General features: G+C 41.6%; 1 protein-coding gene across 3 annotated transcripts in view; it reads right to left on the bottom strand.

The window, feature by feature from the left end:
- The window catches only part of SASH1 (SAM and SH3 domain containing 1), a 180,310-nt gene that overhangs the window by 130,799 nt on the left and 28,654 nt on the right, over nt 1-20,857 (bottom strand). For all 3 annotated transcript variants that reach the window (XM_057489115.1, XM_057489116.1, XM_036906907.2), the window contains exon 2: nt 9,182-9,310. In XM_057489115.1, coding sequence (XP_057345098.1) covers nt 9,182-9,310 — 129 coding nt within the window. The remainder of the gene's footprint in view (nt 1-9,181; nt 9,311-20,857) is intronic.

A 20,857-nucleotide genomic window follows, 5' to 3' on the forward strand; every position in this document is an offset into this window, starting at 1 on the left:
GGGTAAGATACAAGCCCCGGCCCCGCGGGAGCCGAGCGCCCCTCCCCCCAGCTCCCGGCGGGAGAAGAGCAGGCAGAGCGGGAGGGAGACGGAGCCCAGGGCTGCCAGGCACCCAGCCCCAGCCATCCGGGCCAGAGTGCAGGGCCCTCGATTCTGGGAAAACAGGGCAGCAAGAACAGTGAGCAGGCACTGGAGGCTGGGCGACAGAGGACATAAGAAAAGCGCGCGACCATTTTTTTTTTTTTGCTTTTTTGCTGCTTTGTTTTGGCGAGCGCTTTTTGGAAGTCTTAAAGGGACAGGGACCCCAATATTAGGGAAACAGGGCAGAAAGACCGGTGAGCAGAGGCCTGAGGCTGGCACCGGAGAATAAAGAAAAACGAACGACCACCTTTTTTTTTTAATTAAAAAAATTTTTTTTCTTGTTTTTTTTTGTGGTCGTTGTTTTGTTTTGGCGGGTGCTTTTTGGAAGTCTTAAAGGGGCAGGGCGGGTCACTTAATCCAGAGGTAGGGAATCCGGGATCTCTGGGCACCCTAACCCCTGGGCTGCAGGGAGCAGGGAGGCCCCTTACGGAGATAAATAGCCTCCCAGCAGCTCCTGCTCCAACGCGACTCCACCATTTTGGAGTAGCTGCCCGAGCCAGGCCACGCCCACAGCAACAGCGGAGATTAACTCCATAGCAGCCGGGCAGGAAGCAGAAACACTGTCTGCGCGCAGCTGCGCAGCACAAGCCACTAGAGGCCGCTGTTCTCCCAGGAGAGGAGGGCCACAAACCAACAAGAAAGGAAGTCCTTCCAGCCGTCACTCGTCCCAGTTCTGCAGACTATTCCTATCACCATGAAAAGGCAAAGCTACAGGCAGACAAAGATCACAGAGACAACACCAGAGAAGGAGACAGACCTAACCAGTCTTCCTGACAAAGAATTCAAAATAAAAATCATAAACATGCTGACAGAGATGCAGAGAAATACGCAAGAAAAATGGGATGAAGTCCGGAAAGAGATCACAGATGCCAGAAAGGAGATCGCAGAAATGAAACAAACTCTGGAAGGGTTTATAAGCAGAATGGATAGAATGCAAGAGGCCATTGATGGAATTGAAATCAGAGAACAGGAACGCATAGAAGCTGACATAGAGAGAGACAAAAGGATCTCCAGGAATGAAACAATATTAAGAGAACTGTGTGACCAATCTAAAAGGAGCAATATCCGTATTATAGGGGTCCCAGAAGAAGAAGAGAGAGGCAAAGAGATGGAAAGTATCTTAGAAGAAATAATTGCTGAAAACTTCCCCACACTGGGGGAGGAAGTAATCAAACAGACCACGGAAATACACAGAACCCCCAACAGAAAGGATCCAAGAAGGGCAACAACAAAACACATAATAATTAAAATGGCAAAGATCAAGGACAAGGAAAGAGTGTTAAAGGCAGCTAGAGAGAAAAAGGTCACCTATAAAGGGAAACCCATCAGGCTAACATCAGATTTCTCAACAGAAACCCTACAGGCCAGAAGAGAATGGCATGATATATTTAATACAATGAAACAGAAGGGCCTTGAACCAAGGATACTGTATCCAGCACGACTATCATTCAAATATGACGGTGGGATTAAACAATTCCCAGACAAACAAAAGCTGAGGGAATTTGCTTTCCACAAACCACCTCTACAGAACATCTTACAGGGACTGCTCTAGATGGGAGCACTCCTAGAAAGAGCACAGCACAAAACACCCAACATATGAAGAATCGAGGAGGAGGAACAAGAAGGGAGAGAAGAAAAGAATCTCCAGACAGTGTATATAACAGCTCAATAAGCGAGCTAAGTTAGGCAGTAAGATACTAAAGAGGCTAACCTTGAACCTTTGGTAACCACGAATTTAAAGTCTGCAATGGCAATAAGTACATATCTTTCAATAGTCACCCTAAATGTTAATGGGTTGAATGCACCAATCAAAAGACACAGAGTAACAGAATGGATAAAAAAGCAAGACCCATCTATATGCTGCTTACAAGAAACTCACCTCAAACCCAAAGACAGGTACAGACTAAAAGTCAAGGGATGGAAAAACATATTTCAAGCAAACAACAGTGAGAAGAAAGCAGGGGTTGCAGTACTAATATCAGACAAAATAGACTTCAAAACAAAGAAAGTAACAAGAGATAAAGAAGGACACTACATAATGATAAAGGGCTCAGTCAAACAAGAGGATATAACCATTCTAAATATATATGCACCCAACACAGGAGCACCAGCATATGTGAAACAAATACTAACAGAACTAAAGGGGGATATAGACTGCAATGCATTCATTCTAGGAGACTTCAACACACCACTCACCCCAAAGGATAGATCCACTGGGCAGAAAATAAGTAAGGACACGGAAGCACTGAACAACACAGTAGAGCAGATGGACCTAATAGACATCTATAGAACTCTACATCCAAAAGCAGCGGGTTATACATTCTTCTCAAGTGCACATGGAACATTCTCCAGAATAGACCACATACTAGGCCACAAAAAGAGCCTCAGAAAATTCCAAAAGATTGAAATCCTACCAACCAACTTTTCAGACCACAAAGGCATAAAACTAGAAATAAACTGTACAAAGAAAGCAAAGAGGCTCACAAACACATGGAGGCTTAACAACACGCTCCTAAATAATCAATGGATCAATGACCAAATCAAAATGGAGATCCAGCAATATATGGAAACAAATGACAACAACAACACTAAGCCCCAACTTCTGTGGGACACAGCAAAAGCAGTCTTAAGAGGAAAGTATATAGCAATCCAAGCATATTTAAAAAAGGAAGAGCAATCCCAAATGAATGGTCTAATGTCACAATTATCGAAATTGGAAAAAGAAGAACAGATGAGGCCTAAGGTCAGCAGAAGGAGGGACATAATAAAGATCAGAGAAGAAATAAATAAAATTGAGAAGAATAAAACAATAGCAAAAATCAATGAAACCAAGAGCTGGTTCTTCGAGAAAATAAACAAAATAGATAAGCCTCTAGCCAGACTTATTAAGAAGAAAAGAGAATCAACACAAATCAACAGTATCAGAAACGAGAAAGGAAAAATCACGACGGACCCCACGGAAATGCAAAGAATTATTGGAGAATACTATGAAAACCTATATGCTAACAAGCTGGGAAACCTAGGAGAAATGGACAACTTCCTAGAAAAATATAACCTTCCAAGATTGACCCAGGAAGAAACAGAAAATCTAAACAGACCAATTACCAGCAACGAAATTGAAGAGGTAATCAAAAAACTACCAAAGAACAAAACCCCCGGGCCAGATGGATTTACCTCGGAATTTTATCAGACATACAGGGAAGACATAATACCCATTCTCCTTAAAGTTTTCCAAAAAATAGAGGAGGAGGGGATACTCCCAAACTCATTCTATGAAGCTAACATAACCCTAATACCCAAACCAGGCAAAGACCCCACCAAAAAAGAAAACTACAGACCAATATCCCTGATGAACGTAGATGCAAAAATACTCAACAAAATATTAGCAAACCGAATTCAAAAATACATCAAAAGGATCATACACCATGACCAAGTGGGATTCATTCCAGGGATGCAAGGATGGTACAACATTCGAAAGTCCATCAACATCATCCACCACATCAACAAAAAGAAAGACAAAAACCACATGATCATCTCCATAGATGCTGAAAAAGCATTTGACAAAGTTCAACATCCATTCATGTTAAAAACTCTCAGCAAAATGGGAATAGAGGGCAAGTACCTCAACATAATAAAGGCCATCTATGATAAACCCACAGCCAACATTATATTGAACAGCGAGAAGCTGAAAGCATTTCCTCTGAGATCGGGAACTAGACAGGGATGCCCACTCTCTCCACTGTTATTTAACATAGTACTGGAGGTCCTAGCCACGGCAATCAGACAAAATAAAGAAATACAAGGAATCCAGATTGGTAAAGAAGAAGTTAAACTGTCACTATTTGCAGATGACATGATACTGTACATAAAAAACCCTAAAGACTCCACCCCAAAACTACTAGAACTGATATCGGAATACAGCAAAGTTGCAGGATACAAAATCAACACACAGAAATCTGTGGCTTTCCTATATACTAACAATGAACCAACAGAAAGAGAAATCAGGAAAACAACTCCATTCACAATTGCATCAAAAAAAATAAAATACCTAGGAATAAACCTAACCAAAGAAGTGAAAGACTTATACTCTGAAAACTACAAGTCACTCTTAAGAGAAATTAAAGGGGACACTAACAGATGGAAACTCATCCCATGCTCCTGGCTAGGAAGAATTAATATCGTCAAAATGGCCATCCTGCCCAAAGCAATATACAGATTTGATGCAATCCCTATGAAACTACCAGCAACATTCTTCAATGAACTGGAACAAATAATTCAAAAATTCATATGGAAACACCAAAGACCCCGAATAGCCAAAGCAATCCTGAGAAAGAAGAATAAAGTAGGGGGGATCTCACTCCCCAACTTCAAGCTCTACTATAAAGCCATAGTAATCAAGACAATTTGGTACTGGCACAAGAGCAGAGCCACAGACCAATGGAACAGACTAGAGAATCCAGACATTAACCCAGACATATATGGTCAATTAATATTTGATAAAGGAGCCATGGACATACAATGGCGAAATGACAGTCTCTTCAACAGGTGGTGCTGGCAAAACTGGACAGCTACATGTAGGAGAATGAAACTGGACCATTGTCTAACCCCATATACAAAAGTAAACTCAAAATGGATCAAAGACCTGAATGTAAGCCATGAAACCATTAAACTCTTGGAAGAAAACATAGGCGAAAACCTCTTAGACATAAACATGAGTGACCTCTTCTTGAACATATCTCCCCGGGCAAGGAAAACAACAGCAAAAATGAGTAAGTGGGACTATATTAAGCTGAAAAGCTTCTGTACAGCAAAAGACACCATCAATAGAAAAAGAAGGATCCCTACAGTATGGGAGAATATATTTGAAAATGACACATCCGATAAAGGCTTGACGTCCAGAATATATAAGGAGCTCTCACGCCTCAACAAACAAAAAACAAATAACCCAATTAAAAAATGGGCAGAGGAACTGAACAGACAGTTCTCCAAAAAAGAAATACAGATGGCCAACAGACACATGAAAAGATGCTCCACATCGCTAATTATCAGAGAAATGCAAATTAAAACTACAATGAGGTATCACCTCACACCAGTAAGGATGGCTGCCATCCAAAAGACAAACAACAACAAATGTTGGCGAGGCTGTGGAGAAAGGGGAACCCTCCTACACTGCTGGTGGGAATGTAAGTTAGTTCAACCATTGTGGAAAGCAGTATGGAGGTACATCAAAATGCTCAAAACAGACTTACCATTTGACCCAGGAATTCCACTCCTAGGAATTTACCCTAAGAACGCAGCAATCAAGTTTGAGAAAGACAGATGCACCCCTATGTTTATTGCAGCACTATTTACAATAGCCAAGAATTGGAAGCAACCTAAATGTCCATCAATAGATGAATGGATAAAGAAGATGTGGTACATATACACAATGGAATACTACTCAGCTATAAGAAAAGGGCAAATCCAATCATTTGCAGCAACATGGATGGAGCTGGAGGGTATTATGCTCAGTGAAACAAGCCAAGCGGAGAAAGAGAAATACCAAATGATTTCACTTATCTGTGGAATATAAGAACAAAGGAAAAACTGAAGGAACAAAACAGCAGCAGAATCACAGAACTCAAGAATGGACTAACAGGTACCAAAGGGAAAGGGACTGGGGAGGATGGGTGGGTAGGGAGGGATAAGGGGGGGAGAAGTAGGGGGGTATTAAGATTAACATGCATGGGGGGGTAGGAGAAAAGGGAGGGCTGTACAACACAGAGAAGGCAAGTAGTGATTCTACAACATTTTGCTATGCTGATGGACAGTGACTGTAAAGGGGTTTATAGGGGACACCTGGTACAGGGGAGAGCCTAGTAAACATAATATTCGTCATGTAAGTGTAGATTAGTGATAGCAAAAAAAAAAAAAAAAAAAAAAAAAAAAAAAGGGCAGTTCCTGTGTGGTAACCTCCAACGAGTTCTACACAAGGGTATAAAGGGCATATAAAAGTGTAGGCAAAGGGTCTGTTTGTGTTTATACAGAGGATCAAAGCCTAATTGGGCTACCCCGAAAATGAACTAAGATACGATATGAAAAAGAACTTCCAACATCTGCACTCTTGGGAAGACTCATGCCAGAAGATGATCATCAAAAAACCCCAACAAAGATCCACGCACTGCTACAGCTGTAGATGCACTCATCCCACCAGTTCCTGGACTTGCCATGGGAATGAGGAAGGAGATATCTAAGCTGGCCTGTGCATACAGTAAAACAACAAAATTGGACTGGATCTATACTGTTGGAACTCAACCAAGAATTTGGAGAAGTGCAAATTGTAGCGCTCCAAAGTCTTACAACTACAAACTATTTATTGTTAAAAGAACATATGGCATGTGAACAGTCCCCAGGAATGGGTTGTTTTAATTTGTCTGATTTCTCTCAGACTGTTCAAGTTCATTTGGACAATATCCACCATATCATAGATAAGTTTTCACAAATGCCTAAGGTGCCTAACTGGTTTTCTTGGTTTCACTGCAGATGGCTAGTAATTACAGATATGCTTTGGTTATGTAACTATACTCCTATTATGTTAATGTGTGTGTGCAATTTAAGTAGTAGCTTAAAACCTATACATGCTGAAGTTACTCTACAAGAAGATATATCAAAGAAATAATCAATCTTCCCATGTTTTCTTCCACCTGCTACTTCTATAGGTTTTCTTCTTCCTTCCTAATTACAACCCTCAAATAGAATTCGTGCCTCATATCAAATTTACCGAGTATCATAATTCTTCCAAGTGGTAAAGATACCTCAAGACAAATGCTGGGCATAGAAGCCACAGGGCATAAATATGCAAAGAAGTAAAAAGCTAACTTTTTCAAACAATAAGGCTTCTCTCTCACTTACCAACTTCACATTTCCCTGTATGGCCCCGGAAGATGACTGGTTAGCCAGAGACGGGTAAGATTCCTCAAGGGAGGAACAACCTAAGACAGGCACAGTCGCAGGGGGGCCATCAGGTGAGAAATTGGGGGTCAACAGAGGTGAGGCTTAGAACCTCACCCCCCCGCTCTGAGAGAAATCTTCTGCATACGTGGATGTTTTATTGCTATGGTCTAGCTTGGATTAACACATAGTCTATAGGCACACACCTGATCATCTACATGTGCTCTCTTACAACACTAAACTATGTTTTCTACCTTTATCTTGTATCTACCTACCACTTCAGCATTTTATTAAAAATCATAATAATAAAGAGAGAAATGTGGTATCCACATATAAATGAAGTATAAAAACCAAATGAGTATTCATATTTGAACTGACTGTTTATAGTTCATAATGCATGAGCAAAACCGAAAGTTTCTGTGATGACTGCCCTTGTACTGTTCACTATGTAACTTATTCATTATGTAAGAATTTGTTCTCCATGTAAAAACTTGTTTGTTATGCCTCAGAAGATTGGAGACTGACAAAAATTAGGCTTGGGGTGGAATAATGATTGTGCATTGAGCATTGACTCCCCTATACAGAATTTTATTGTCGTTAACAACCATTTGATCAATAAATATGAGAGATGCCCTCACAAAAAAAAAAAAAAAAAAAAAAAAAGGGACAGACTTCCAATGGTAAAATAAATTAGTAACCGGGATGTAATGTATAGCATAAGGAATATAGTCAAAATATTGTAACAGCTTGGTAGGGTGATAGCTGGAACCTAGAATTATGTATATAAATGTTCTACCACTGTGTTGTACACTTGAAACTCATGTAATGTAATACTGTATGTCAACTACCCTTCAATAAAAAATAATTATTAAAAAAAAATTAAAAAAATAAATAAATAAATAAATAAAAAAAAAAAAAAACCAAGAATTAAGCCAGAGACAGGTAAGATTCCTCAAGGGAGGAACAACCTAAGACAGGCACAGTCGCAGGGGGGCCATCAGGTGAGAAATTGGGGATCAATAGAGGTGAGGCTTAGAACCTCACCCCCCCTGTTTTGAGAGAAATCTTCTGCATCCGTGGATGTTTTCTTGCCCTTGTCTAGCCTGGATTAATACTTGGTCTATAAGCACAGACCTGATCATCTACATTTGCCCTCTTACAGCACTAAATTATGTTTTCTACCTTTATCTTGCATCTACCTACCACTTCAGCATTTTATTTAAAAAAATAATAATAATAATATGGGAGAAATGTGGGATTCACATATAAATCAAGTATAAAAATCAAACGAATAATCATATCTGACTTGATTGTTTATAGTTTATGATGCGTGATCAAAACTGAAAGTTTCTGTGATGACTGCCCTTGCACTGTTCACCATGTAAGAACTTATTCCTATGTAAGAACTTGTTCACCATGTAAGAACTTGTTCGTTATCCCTCAGAAGATTGGAGACTGTTGAGAATTAGGCTTGGGGTTGATTAATGACTGTGCATTGAGTCCCCTATACAGAATTTTATTGTTGTTAACAATCATTTGACCAATAAATATGAGAAATGCCCTCTCAAAAAAAAAAAAAAAAAAAACCAAGAATTATATTGCTGATATAAAAATGCCCAGGAAAAACAGTGAACAGAGATCTACTAAAACACCAACATTGTTATTACCAGGTGAGAGATTAGGGTGGTTTCTTGCTTCTTTTAAGTTTTATTTTCTTTTTCAAATAAAAAAAGGCAAGGAGGAAGGAGGAAGGGAGGGGGAACTAGCCTAGGCATTCTCTGGGCCTGGAGTCAGTAAAAATGCAGTATGCACTGGCCAACAGTAAAAACAGCCTTTTCCCTTAAGTTAAAACACAAATAATATCTAGTCTTTTCATTAATTCAAATATTTGGTCATACTGCCCTAGCCAATACCCATTCAGTTTAATACAGCAGCATTGGGTTAGTCCTTTAGGGATTTGAATGTTTGGTTTCCCAAACTAGTGTAGCAGCCTGCAGATGCTCCAGGCACAGCCAGGGCTGTTAGAAGGCCAAGGGGGGCGTGCTGGGCCAGCAGCAGAAGCAGGGGCACCCTGCTGGGCAAAAGAGTATTCCCAGTGCCACTCACTCACCACCTCCAGGTCCTGGGAAACCCGCCGTTTCCGCAGCTCCTCCATCCTCTCACACACGTCAGAGAAACACGTGTTGTAATAATCTGCATATTGCTGCGCCAGGTCATCGATGTTTCCCAGGGAGCCATCCTGAGGGTGAGGAGAGCAGGAGGAAGAAACAAGAAGAGAACAAAGGCAGTCAGTCCACCTGCAAGCCCCTCGTCCCCAGTGCTTATGCTCACAGTGGCTAACAGCATTAAGTGGTGAATATCCAATCCATCAGGGTAGTTTACACATGACATCTCCTAATCCTCAGGAAGCACTAGGACACAGGACCTATTTTTCTTCCCTGTAGAGATGGGCAAACAGTAGCTCAAAGAAGCTGAGTGACAGCCTAGGGATCATAGGGCTAACAAGCAAGGAAGCCAGGCCTCTGAATGGGCCTGTCTGGTGCCAAAGTCCCCCACACCTCCGCCTACCCAGCAGGGCTACGAAGCGCCCAGGAAGTACTGTGAGCAATGGCAGTCAGTAAGAGGCTCTCCAAAGCCCAGTCGCTTGGTGGGACCCTCCTGGGAAGCTTGTGAGAAAGCTGGATGCCAGGACCCCACTCCCAGAAGATCTGACTGGAACCTGAGAATCCAGGAGCCCATGGGCAATGCTGCATCTGGCACATACCTGAGCCATACCCTCCCAGGAGACCCTTAAAAAGTGGAGCATCTTATTTCTTGAGTCAGTACAGATGCAAAAGCATACATTACAAATTCACATTAATAAATAAAAAAACACTTGCGTTTTTTCACTGAGCTAAGTGCCAGAGTAGCTGCTCTGGGGTCCACACTCCTGAGTTCACACCCAGCTCTGCTGTCACTTGCTGTGCAAGGGCCTTAGGCATGGTTCCTAATCTCTGGTAACACTGATTAGTAATAGTACCCACTCCACAGTAAGAGGCAATGAAGTAACATATGAGTTTCTTAGAACTTAGTCCCCGTCCCCCACAGTCTGCCTGGTACATAGTAAGTCCTCAAAATTTACTTAGCTACTAATATCCACTACAAGATAGTTTGTGACTCTAGTCTTCCTTTAGAGGAGTTGATTACTAAACACATGCCTCTATACATACAGAAGGAAAGAAATGCTGTATACATTTGTTAACTTATGCCATTTCCTGTGTTCATTCATTCATTCAGAAAAACATCTCCCTGCCCCTTTACACTTCCCAACATGTCCTTTCTTTGCTATGAATAAATGACCCACCCTATGAAGACAACCAAGGAAAATGCTAACTTTCAGAGAGCCATAAAGGTACCTATACACTCTCCATTTTACAGGACACTGGCCAGCCCTGTCACATACTTAATGTTAGCACGTCATACACAGCAACATGTCTAATCCTGCAAAGCACGGTTAGATGAAAGCAGGGTTTGGGATGAAGAGTCCCCAAAAGGCTTTCTGCTTAAGACCCCATCGGGAGGCCTGGATCCGAGCACATGATCTTGTCTAGCCCACTTCTGCATTCACTGACTTTACAGAACTGGGAGAGAAGAGAAACAGAAATTGAAAGAAATTTTTTAGAAAAGACACTTCCTTTCCCACCAGCAACATGTTGTACATTTGAGGGAACAACCTCAATGTGTCCATTAGGGAGAACGAGAAGGACTCTTGTTAAGACCAGTAAGATGTTTGAACATTTGAACATGTCTGGGCAAAAGCACTTCCTTCATACAGTCTGTCTGTCTGCAACTGCAGGCTGGACTGACAGAGGAGAGGAGGCAGAGCCTACCCTCCTCTTCAGAATGTCTATTGCGTTTCCAATAGAGAAATAACATCAGTCAAGATGGAAAGCTCTTGTTGAGCCTCTGAGGAGAGGCCCGGAGTCCACCAGCCTTGTGGCCTTAGCTTTCTCGCCTTCAGTAAAGGAAACTGCTTGAGAATAGAATCAGTCTTAGGAGGGAGGGTACCAGGGTGGAAGATCTTAAGGTGGTTGCTGAAACATAGCACGAGGTACCAATTCTGATCAAGGTTTGCCCTGATTCACCTCAACTCAGCAGGGTCAACTCAACCACACAGGTCCCAGGGGCCTCAACACAAAAACCTACACCATCCACCTGGTTTCTCTGTCTCCTTCTTCCCTTCGCCTCACCTGCCACTGACCCAGCCACCAAAGTGACCTTCTAAACAGACATCTGACTGGCTCTCCTGCCCCTACAAGTCATCCATGCCATCCAACACCCACCCTACAAAATAAACCCCAAGCTTACAGCCTGCCTTTCGGGATCCTTCAGCTCGGCCCCCACAGTCCCAGTCCAGTCCAGAAAGGAGCTGAGGCCTGCAGACTGGGAAGCCTAGGGGAGCCAGTGGACTCTGCCCTCAAAGTAGGCCTCTCCCACCCCACTCACCTCAGTTCCAAGATCAGAAGAACTGGGGGAAAGTTCTGGAGGAAGTTTTAGGAATGAGCAGCTCCCATGGGAAACCTGCTCTGACTGACCACTTGCTGCTGTCAGCCAGGACTGTAACAGCAAAGTGGCTCTGGAGGTAAGGGCTGCAGGTCACAGCTGCCTTGGCCAGTGGCGGGCCCCCAGATGACTCCAGGGCAAGGGAACCGGGCTACCTTTACATCAGGGCACCTGCCTTCTAGTAACCTAGGATGGTTTGTTCACACTTCAAAAAAACAGCCCTCACCACCCTGTTCTCTTCAAGAGCCTCCTGTTTCTTAGCTCCTCCCAGCACACTGGGGAAGACCAGGGCGCTCCCTTCCCTTGTGCTGGGAGGTGGAGGGGACGAGATTTGCGATATCACCTGAGGGAAGTTATCACCCTGACCCTGACACTCCCCACCAGAGCCGGGGCCCCTGAAGACCCTGGACTCTGGTAAACTGCTACCTTCACCCTTCCAGGAGAGGAAACATACCTGCCACCCTGGACCATGTCCAACATCCCCATCTTCTAATACCTGAGTGAGCTTGCTGAAGCTAATGCTAAAGGCAGCCCAATTCCCTTTGGCCTGGGACCTACGACTTGCTGTTCTTAAGTGGAAATTAATTTCTCTCTCTCTGGCACTCCAATCTGGAATTCTGCCTTCTCAAAAATTCCCAGCTTTCATGCTTATGAACTGTACAACTTACCACAACCAACTGTTTTCTTGGACTAATCAAAGCGACTCTAAACATTTTTTAATCCATTATTTATGCAGTTTTGTTCAAATTACTTTTTTCCCCATGTCTCCTTCTCTCTCATATATGCAAGCAATACCTTCAAAGCCAACTGTTCAGTGTGAAATTTCTCAGCTGTAGGTCAAACTTTTTCCCAAAGTAGAGGAAATGTTTAAGTTCCTACCCCTCACTCCCAGTCATTCAAGACTCCCCAATAATTTGGGGGCTTGGAAAATATATCGGTTGCTCATGAGGAAGAACCAGGTGTTCAGCTCCACTCAGGCCAAAGACAGCAAACATTTCACACCCTGCAATATGCTGCAATGTCCACTCCTCGCCTGGTGCTCAGCAGGTAATAAATAAATAATACTCAGAGGCACAGCTGCCTCTCTGTTCCCAAATCACTTTCCAGATGTGCAGCAAGTCCCCATAATTGCCACTTTCATCAGTGCTGATGACTGAAACGCCAAGAAAGGCAAAAGAATAAAATGTTTTTAAAAACTAGGTCTTGTCCTGCCATTCCCAGAACAGAATCCTGTCCATCCCAATCAGATGGAACCAATGAACCACATGATGTCTTTCTCTTGATCCACTCAAAATCCATGCTTTTTTCAGAACTATCTGGAAACCGCTGCAACATTTCTATCCAACTTGTTCTTGAGACAGTACAAACCTACTCAGTGAAAATATTTACTTCTACTAAAAATATCTGCACAATTAGACTATAAGGAATGTAAATAATGCAGCCGATGCTTCGACAGCACCACACCTAGTACTTCTTTCTTCTGGGATGTGAAGTTCATGTCTAACTCAGTACCCCACAATGTTAATGTCAAGAGGCACTGATGTTACAGAACAAAATTCTAACAACAGCAACTGATTCCTTTTTAAACATTTTTCTTTCAAGGTGTTCATGCTTTCTGCTACAAAGTTTATTACTTGTCTAATTCGTTTCCCTTCTTATGTTTCCCCTTTGGTTCTCATGCATTAGGCTGAAGCAATATTTGTTCAACTTTAGGAACAGAGGAAACATTATTTCCTCTAACAATTTTTTTTTAGTAAATTATGAAATTTTGTGTCACATTACTTTTTTATGAGAATTTTCCCACCCCTGTCTTCAAAAACAAACAAACAAATACATGCAGATTCAAGTTATCTTTCCTTTCCTTATTACAAAACCAGGCCACAGTATCTGTCCATATGACCAACCATTTCACTTGGTATGAACATCAAATTAAATCTGCGGTCCCAGTGCCAGAGGCCTCTCAAAAGAAGAAAACCTTGTGGAATCTTCCATGGAGCCACAGCGCACACTTATACCAAACACACACTCACATTTTATACAACTAACATAACACTATAGAGATAAGGGGCATTGAACCAAACGAGTCAGGTGGGGTGGACTGTTGCAGAAATTAAGAAGCAAAGTAACAGCACTGTTCTCTCAACAACTGATTTAACAGTATTTCTGTTATTGATCCCAACGTATTTCTGTCCCTGGTAAATGGAAAAACTAAAAGAACTATGAAAACAGAAGGCATCTATGTCATTACTTTTGCTCTCTTCTTCCTCAGATGCCATTTATGGTTTAGAATATCTTAACAGGTTTAAGGGGGGAAAACAAGAAAAAGAAAAAAGTCTGAAAAACTGGAGGAGACACACTATAATCTGTACTTCTGTATGCAGATCACATGCAAATGAATGCAAATAAACTCGTGGTCCTGCTATTTTATGTATCTCTAAGACAGAGTCCCAAGGGAAAACTCAGTGTGTTGCTCTGAATCCCCAAAGTTGAAGGGAAGAAAGAGAATAGAATTCTGCCATTTATTTAGTGTGTCTCTTACCTTTCCTGTTCATAAGTACATATGTGACATATTTTATGAAATAGAAATTATATGCTATGCTTACAATGCTCCCTGGTGTTTTGGAGAGGGATGCAGATACACATCAGTACATTAGCACCCTTCAAGCCGAATCCACTGAAGAAATCAATGAAGCCTCACTGATTTCTTGTCTGAATTCACAATGTGTTTTCACTCTTAATTAGCTTGTTTAAAGATTCTGAGGTGATAAACACCTGCAGCAACCTTTCAGATGAAACTGCTACCACTATAAAAGAATATTTTAATTCTGGTTTCCCTGTTCAGCTTCACTGAATCCATAAGATGTCCCTGTTTACACCAACTCCATCATCCTATCCTACCACATCATTCCCGAGAAACTCACTGACTATATAAGAATTGACCTCAAATTATTTTTCTCTGAAGTTCCATACCCAGCGTTGCTGCAGATGGTTTGAGCTGAAAAGTTTTCTCAGAAAGAAGTTTTTTTACACATAACAACCAAAAACATACACTAAAGGGATAACATGAGATCATTCTGGTTGGTGGTGATGGAGGGCCCTGGGGATACACACCCACATGGCAGGTGGCCGGAGGGCTGATTTCACATCCTCCACTCACCTCGCTCCAAAAACAACCAGAACTTGCCAGAGCCTATGTCTATCCCTGCTTTGGCAAATACAATCTTGGTGCCATGGCCCCCACTACCATGCATCAGCAGTTAACATAAATCCCCTCCACAAGAACACACGGCCTCACGGCAGGCAGGAGTGGCTACTCCCTCCTTTCCAGCACTCTCTCACCAACTGCTTCTTAAGGCAGTAGATAGACTTCGAAAGTCTGGGGAAAAATTAAAAGATAAAAAAAAAAGGGCATGAACCTCCTTTGCATCACATAATTATAAATACATATCTACATACAACTATAAGGACTTACTAATATAAATTATATCTATTTACAAATCAAGAAACATTCACGTTTATTATTACTAGACAGAAAAGTCAAGTATGGTCTTTATTTTAGTGCAACTAGAAGCATTTACATTGGAAATGCATAAAAAATAGGCATTTTAAATGAGATTAAAATCAAGTACAAATAAAAAGTTCTAAATTCTTTCCTGTTCCTGAATGGATAAGCAACTGCAGTGGCATTCACCCTGTAGACCGTGACCTGCCAGGGCTGTGCAGGCAAAGCTGGTCAGAGACGCACACGAGCTGGGGAAACGGCCAGTACAGGACCTGGTATAGACCCTGAAGTCACTGTGGTCAGCCAGGCTGGCAGTTATGAAGGAAGCTGGGCGTGAAAGTTCAACGTCAAAACAGAGCCCATGAGAACACTGGAACCGCAGAGACAACTGGAGGCCACGCCTGCTTCTCATCCAATCCAGCACTGATGCCACGGGTGACCTACAAGGAGAAGCGGGAGTTCTTCTTGATGGACCTACACACATGCGCAGCTGCAGACTCCCAGAAGATAAAAGAGAGCTGGCAGGACCTGAACTGGCCACAGACCCCGGCTCCACTTACAACACAAAGTAAGCAAGCAGATCAGGGACACCACACGGGAGCTGCCCTGATGCCTGTCAACCACGGCCAATCTGCAGAGTCTACAAACTGTGGTTGTTGCTGATCAACTTCTGGCTTCTGGGTTGATACAGTCCTAAGCCACCGCAGAGTCCTAAGATAAATGTGGACATTTGAGACCAGCATTTGTTTAAATAACATTGCAGAACACAGACTAGCACAGAACAGAAGAGAATGAGAGAACGTGTTGGCATACATCCATGAAGAAAGGGTACTGTTTCCTGCAATATTTGTTTCAGTTATTATGTGTAACTAAACTTGGTCACAATGTACAAAGCATCTTCCAGTGAATCTGTGACAAAAATTATGAGTATCACTGATGGAATGTGCCTCCCAGGATACCGTGGGGGTCCTCTAGAGCCTCGGTCCATGGGCTTCCTCCAGACTCTCAACCCCTCTTCCTCAGCTGACCCCTCAACACAGATGCTTCTCCAACGTGCTCCTGGGTATTTCTCTTCTGTGCTCCCTGCTCTCTTAGGGAACCGTCATCAGTGGTTGGATAGCTTTAAAGCCACAGCAGAAGAATTTTTCCCTTCTCATCTTCCTGCCTCAGGCCCAATGCAGTCTGCTCGACCGTAAGACAGAAAACGTTTGAGATCTTCACCAAAAATGTTATTACCAAAATGTTATGCACAAACTAGTAATCCCTGATTATCTGCTGGGAAGGAATTTGAAAAGCTTGGTCTGAATATGGAAACTCAGATTCCTGGCTATGAGGTAAGTAGTTACAACAAAATGGACGAAAAAGGTGTTCTCTGCATCTTTCATGGAGAGTGTGCAGGTATAATAAAAAAAGTGATCAGAGCTACAAATTGACATCAAACTGATTGTCAGGTACGACAAAGAAAATGATCAGAGCTACAAAATTATGCTCTTCCATCAACAACACCTAACAGGTTATTTCATTAATTCAAATAATATTTATTGAACACCTATGACATTCCAGGTGCTGTGCTAGATGCTAAGTATACAATATAAAAATCAAGAAACAATAATGTTTATTATTACTAGACAGAAAAGCCAAGTATGGTCTTTATTTTAATACAATGATATGGTTAGGTCATGGAAACTTGTTGAAAAGATTTACTAAACTGTGTGCTTAGTGTAAGGTCTTTTGGGAAATTAAAGGCACTGAAAGATCCAATTTGCTGGTCTATCAATGTCTCAACAGACTATTTCACAGGAGCTCTCAGAACTTGAAAATGCAGGGAGAAGACTGGAACATAGACAATTTGTTCTAAGTTCAAGTACAGATTCATGCTCAAAATGGACATGTGGAATTAGCAGATGGCAATTTTAGACTGAACTCATTTCTCATTTCTAAACTGGCCTGAGCTTAAAAGAATCCTAGATTGGAAAGAAGAGCAAAAGCAAGCTAGTTGGGTGGGAATGAAGTCACAATTTCAAACCAGATTCACAGATTTTGATTAATATGAATCACTTCATGCTTTCTCTGGCTGCCTCTGGCACATATCATGAGGATATGGGCATTCTTAATCATTTGGCCCATCAAGATCTGATTGATTGGAGGAAAAAAAATTTATGATATTCTTAGAAATTTGGAAGTTAATTAATTCATGTTCAGTGAGAACAATTCTGCACTTTCTGATTATGTTGTTAATCCCTGTACAATATTTGAGTTTGTATGTTTTATTAAAATTATACCCTCCCATAGCTTACAGTCAGGGAAGTGCGTGTGGTAAGACATGGAGTCAGACCTGAACTTGCCTCTGGCTGATTTCCTCGGACCTCTCCTAAGGGCAGTAAAACTGTTACGTGAGATTTAGAAATCCTGGTGACCTAGTCAGAACTAACAAAAGGCCTCATGCTTATAACCACTCACAGTTACAGAACTGGTGTTGATTTAAACTCTTGGGATGTTGCTGAAATTCCCCATTTTTTAAGAACTGGCAGGTAATACCTAAACAGTGCTATCAATAAAAACCTACATGGCTTGCAACCTGAAGATTCTGATCAGATATTCCAGTACTGAAAAATGTAGATGCCCCTAACCTATGCTTGATAACTATCAAAACTCTCCACCTCCTTAGCAGCAGACAAATGTCTATGCCTACTCTTCCTAGGTTTTCAGTATGAACTCTCCAACCCCACCAAACTTTCATTCTGGATTCCAGGATTCCATTAGCATCAACCACTTTAGCCATACCAGACTCCCAGGAATCATTCACTGAATCCCAAAGATATCACTAAACCAAATATGACTTACTATAGAGTGTCACAAATCAGTCAGTGTTAATACAATATTTCTTCCCCAATATCTCTCAGCATCTTAAATATCTCAAAATATCCCTCCATCATCCTTGAGCAGTTTTTCAAGCCACTGACCAAGCTTCCCAGCCATTTACCCTCTCTCCAATCTCATTTCCTTTACAGCCCACTCTGGGACTCTGTACTCCATGCCCTCCATAACTTTAAAAATATAAATCTTGAGAACTGTAGATGTCTGCCAGTGAGGCTTTGATAAACTCAGTCTGTTGTATACAACAGAACAGGCTTTTTATTTGGACCCTGTCTGCCTTTCTAGACTGGCTTCCGTGGCTCTACCTCCGCATCCATGCATGCATTTTGGCCGATCACACTAGTGCACGCAGCACTAAATCATCCCTGCTCTCCACTGCTGCTTCCTCTGCCTGGAGCACCCTTCCTTCACACGACTGACCCTGCAGACAGCAGCCCATCCTTCACAAAGGACTCTGTACAGCACCGAACTTCCCATCGCATCAGTGTCAACTGTACATTCTCCATACACATGGAATGACCTGATGTCTGCTATCTTTTTCAAAGCCATGGGGGGAAAGGAGGGGAGTGGGTGCAGGTAGAGATGAAGCAAGATATCAGCCATGAGTGATAACTACGTACTGGAATATGGGGGTTCTTCACAATATTTTCTCTACTTTTGTATATATTTGAAATTTTCCAATTTAGGGTTATTTTAAAAATTACTTTTACTTATTTGGTGGTTGTCCCCAGGAGACTTTAATGCCCTTAAAAGCTAGAGCTAGGTCTTAAATGATTTTTGCAGCCTCAGCACCTAACACCATCACAATGCCTGGCGCTTAGCAATTCCCTAAGAACTATCTACCACATGCAGGCACGAAGGAAGGAAAGAGTGGTAGCCAGCAGAGCTGATCTCCCCTCTTCCGGGCCATAACATTCATTGCCTGTCTGATGACCTACTGTCCACTAAGCCAGCATTTTATACATAACGGTGAGCTTTTACGGTCTCAGTCCCAGTCCCCACCAACCTTACATCAAATTCAGGCTAGGTCAGTAAGACATTCAAACATGAAATGTATCATTAGAGACAACAAATGAAGAACTGGTTGAAGAGGTGGAGAGTATGTTTCCAGGCAGAAAGGACAGCAAATATAATTCCTCTGAGTCAGAAGACAGCCTAACCAATTCCAAAGCTACTGCAGTGGCTAAAGGTGACGTCAGGGGAGAGATGTGGCGGGTCAGGGGGCGAGAGACAAAGAAGGCAACCCAGGTTGGATGATTTTTCATGTACAGGAGTTACTGATGTCTGATTATTTCCACTGATTGTTGATAATTCTTAACACGCTGAATGTCATACATCTTGCTGGGATTCAATGGAAGTTTCTTTACCAAAAAGTTTAAAAGTAACGTTTCTTGTTGCAATGACCTTAAGGTCCCTCAAGTCTTACATTCTTCTTGCATCCTGAGAGAAAAAGCAATGAAGTATTTTGAAATAAAGGCAGATTATATAAAAAGGTACTAATAAACCAGGAACTTTATCTGGTTGATTCCTCCACATTCAATTCCCATTAGGGAGACCAGTGGGAAAACACACCTGGAATGCAACTGGTTTGGGTGTTGTCAGAGCAAATACTGGAGCAATCGATAGCCACACAAACATGCATTTCCCTTTATGGGAACACGCTATGATGAGCTAAGAGAAACCTGTTTCTTCTATTTACTGGAGACTATTTTAGGACTCTTCATTCATGTGACCCCAAATAGGTGGTTTCTTTACAAAATCAGGGAGAAACCAGTTCACCCAATGTCCTAGAAAAACTCCAAGTGATCCCCAAATAACTATTCATTATATACCTAGCCCTCTTCAAGCACATTTCATGACCTAGCTTCTGACATTTGCTCTTCAGACCAACTCCTTGATCTCTAGGACACTCACACAAAAACAATCAGTGGACAGGACTTCATTCAGGGACTCAAGGGCCTGCTTGGTTATGTGGGGGGAACAGGAAATATCAGTTGGCTTCATCCTATACTACATTCTGACCTGTAGCCTATGAGAAAAATCAGATTTAGACAATATCAGCCCCACAAAATTTCTCGTTCAAGGCACATACATATTATCTGTATCTCTATGTATCTGCCCATCTATACATATAAACATATAAAACATTACATAACATACTTTTATTTTAATTTCTTCAGGAAGAAAAGCTCCTTCCTAACTACATCATTTCCCCTCAAGATGAGCTCAATTTTCACCATGGAAGACTTTCATGTTTGTCAAGAATTTAACGTGAAAGCGCTCTGTAAAAGGGCCTTGAGCACGCAAATCTGTTCTTAAATCCTAGATTAAAAACTTTATCTTAGAAGAAGGAAGATTATTTGCTGTGCGTTACATGTTATACATGGTTACACGGTAAACTTGACAGGCATCTTTATGCCTAAAAGAACAACAATAACAAAATCTAAGATGAATTCACATCATTCTACCAAGCCAATTATCATAAGAATGAAAATATTCATTTTCTAATTTGCCCATAAACAGAATTTACTAACATCACTTCTGGCTTTTTCATGACATCTAATGCTTAAATACCTAACATACACTTTTAGAAAGGGCAATTCACTTACTTGAGAATTAACATTTTTATCTACCTCCAGCCAAATCTTGTTCAACAGCTTTACAGGTCAGTGTTTGTTCATACATAGTCCCCTCCTTGCTGCCCAAGCTCTTGAATTTACAAAGACACAATCTCATTAAAGGAAAGAAATGAACATGTCTACCACTTACCCAAACTTTTTTATGCTTTGCAATTGTTCTAATAGAAAAGGGCAATTTCACTTTTATTCTGTGCTGTGTGGATAGAACAAGTTTTTATTTCAGCTG

Source organism: Manis pentadactyla, chromosome 12 (genome assembly GCF_030020395.1).
Source record: "Manis pentadactyla isolate mManPen7 chromosome 12, mManPen7.hap1, whole genome shotgun sequence".
In the NCBI taxonomy this organism is placed as follows: domain Eukaryota; kingdom Metazoa; phylum Chordata; class Mammalia; order Pholidota; family Manidae; genus Manis; species Manis pentadactyla.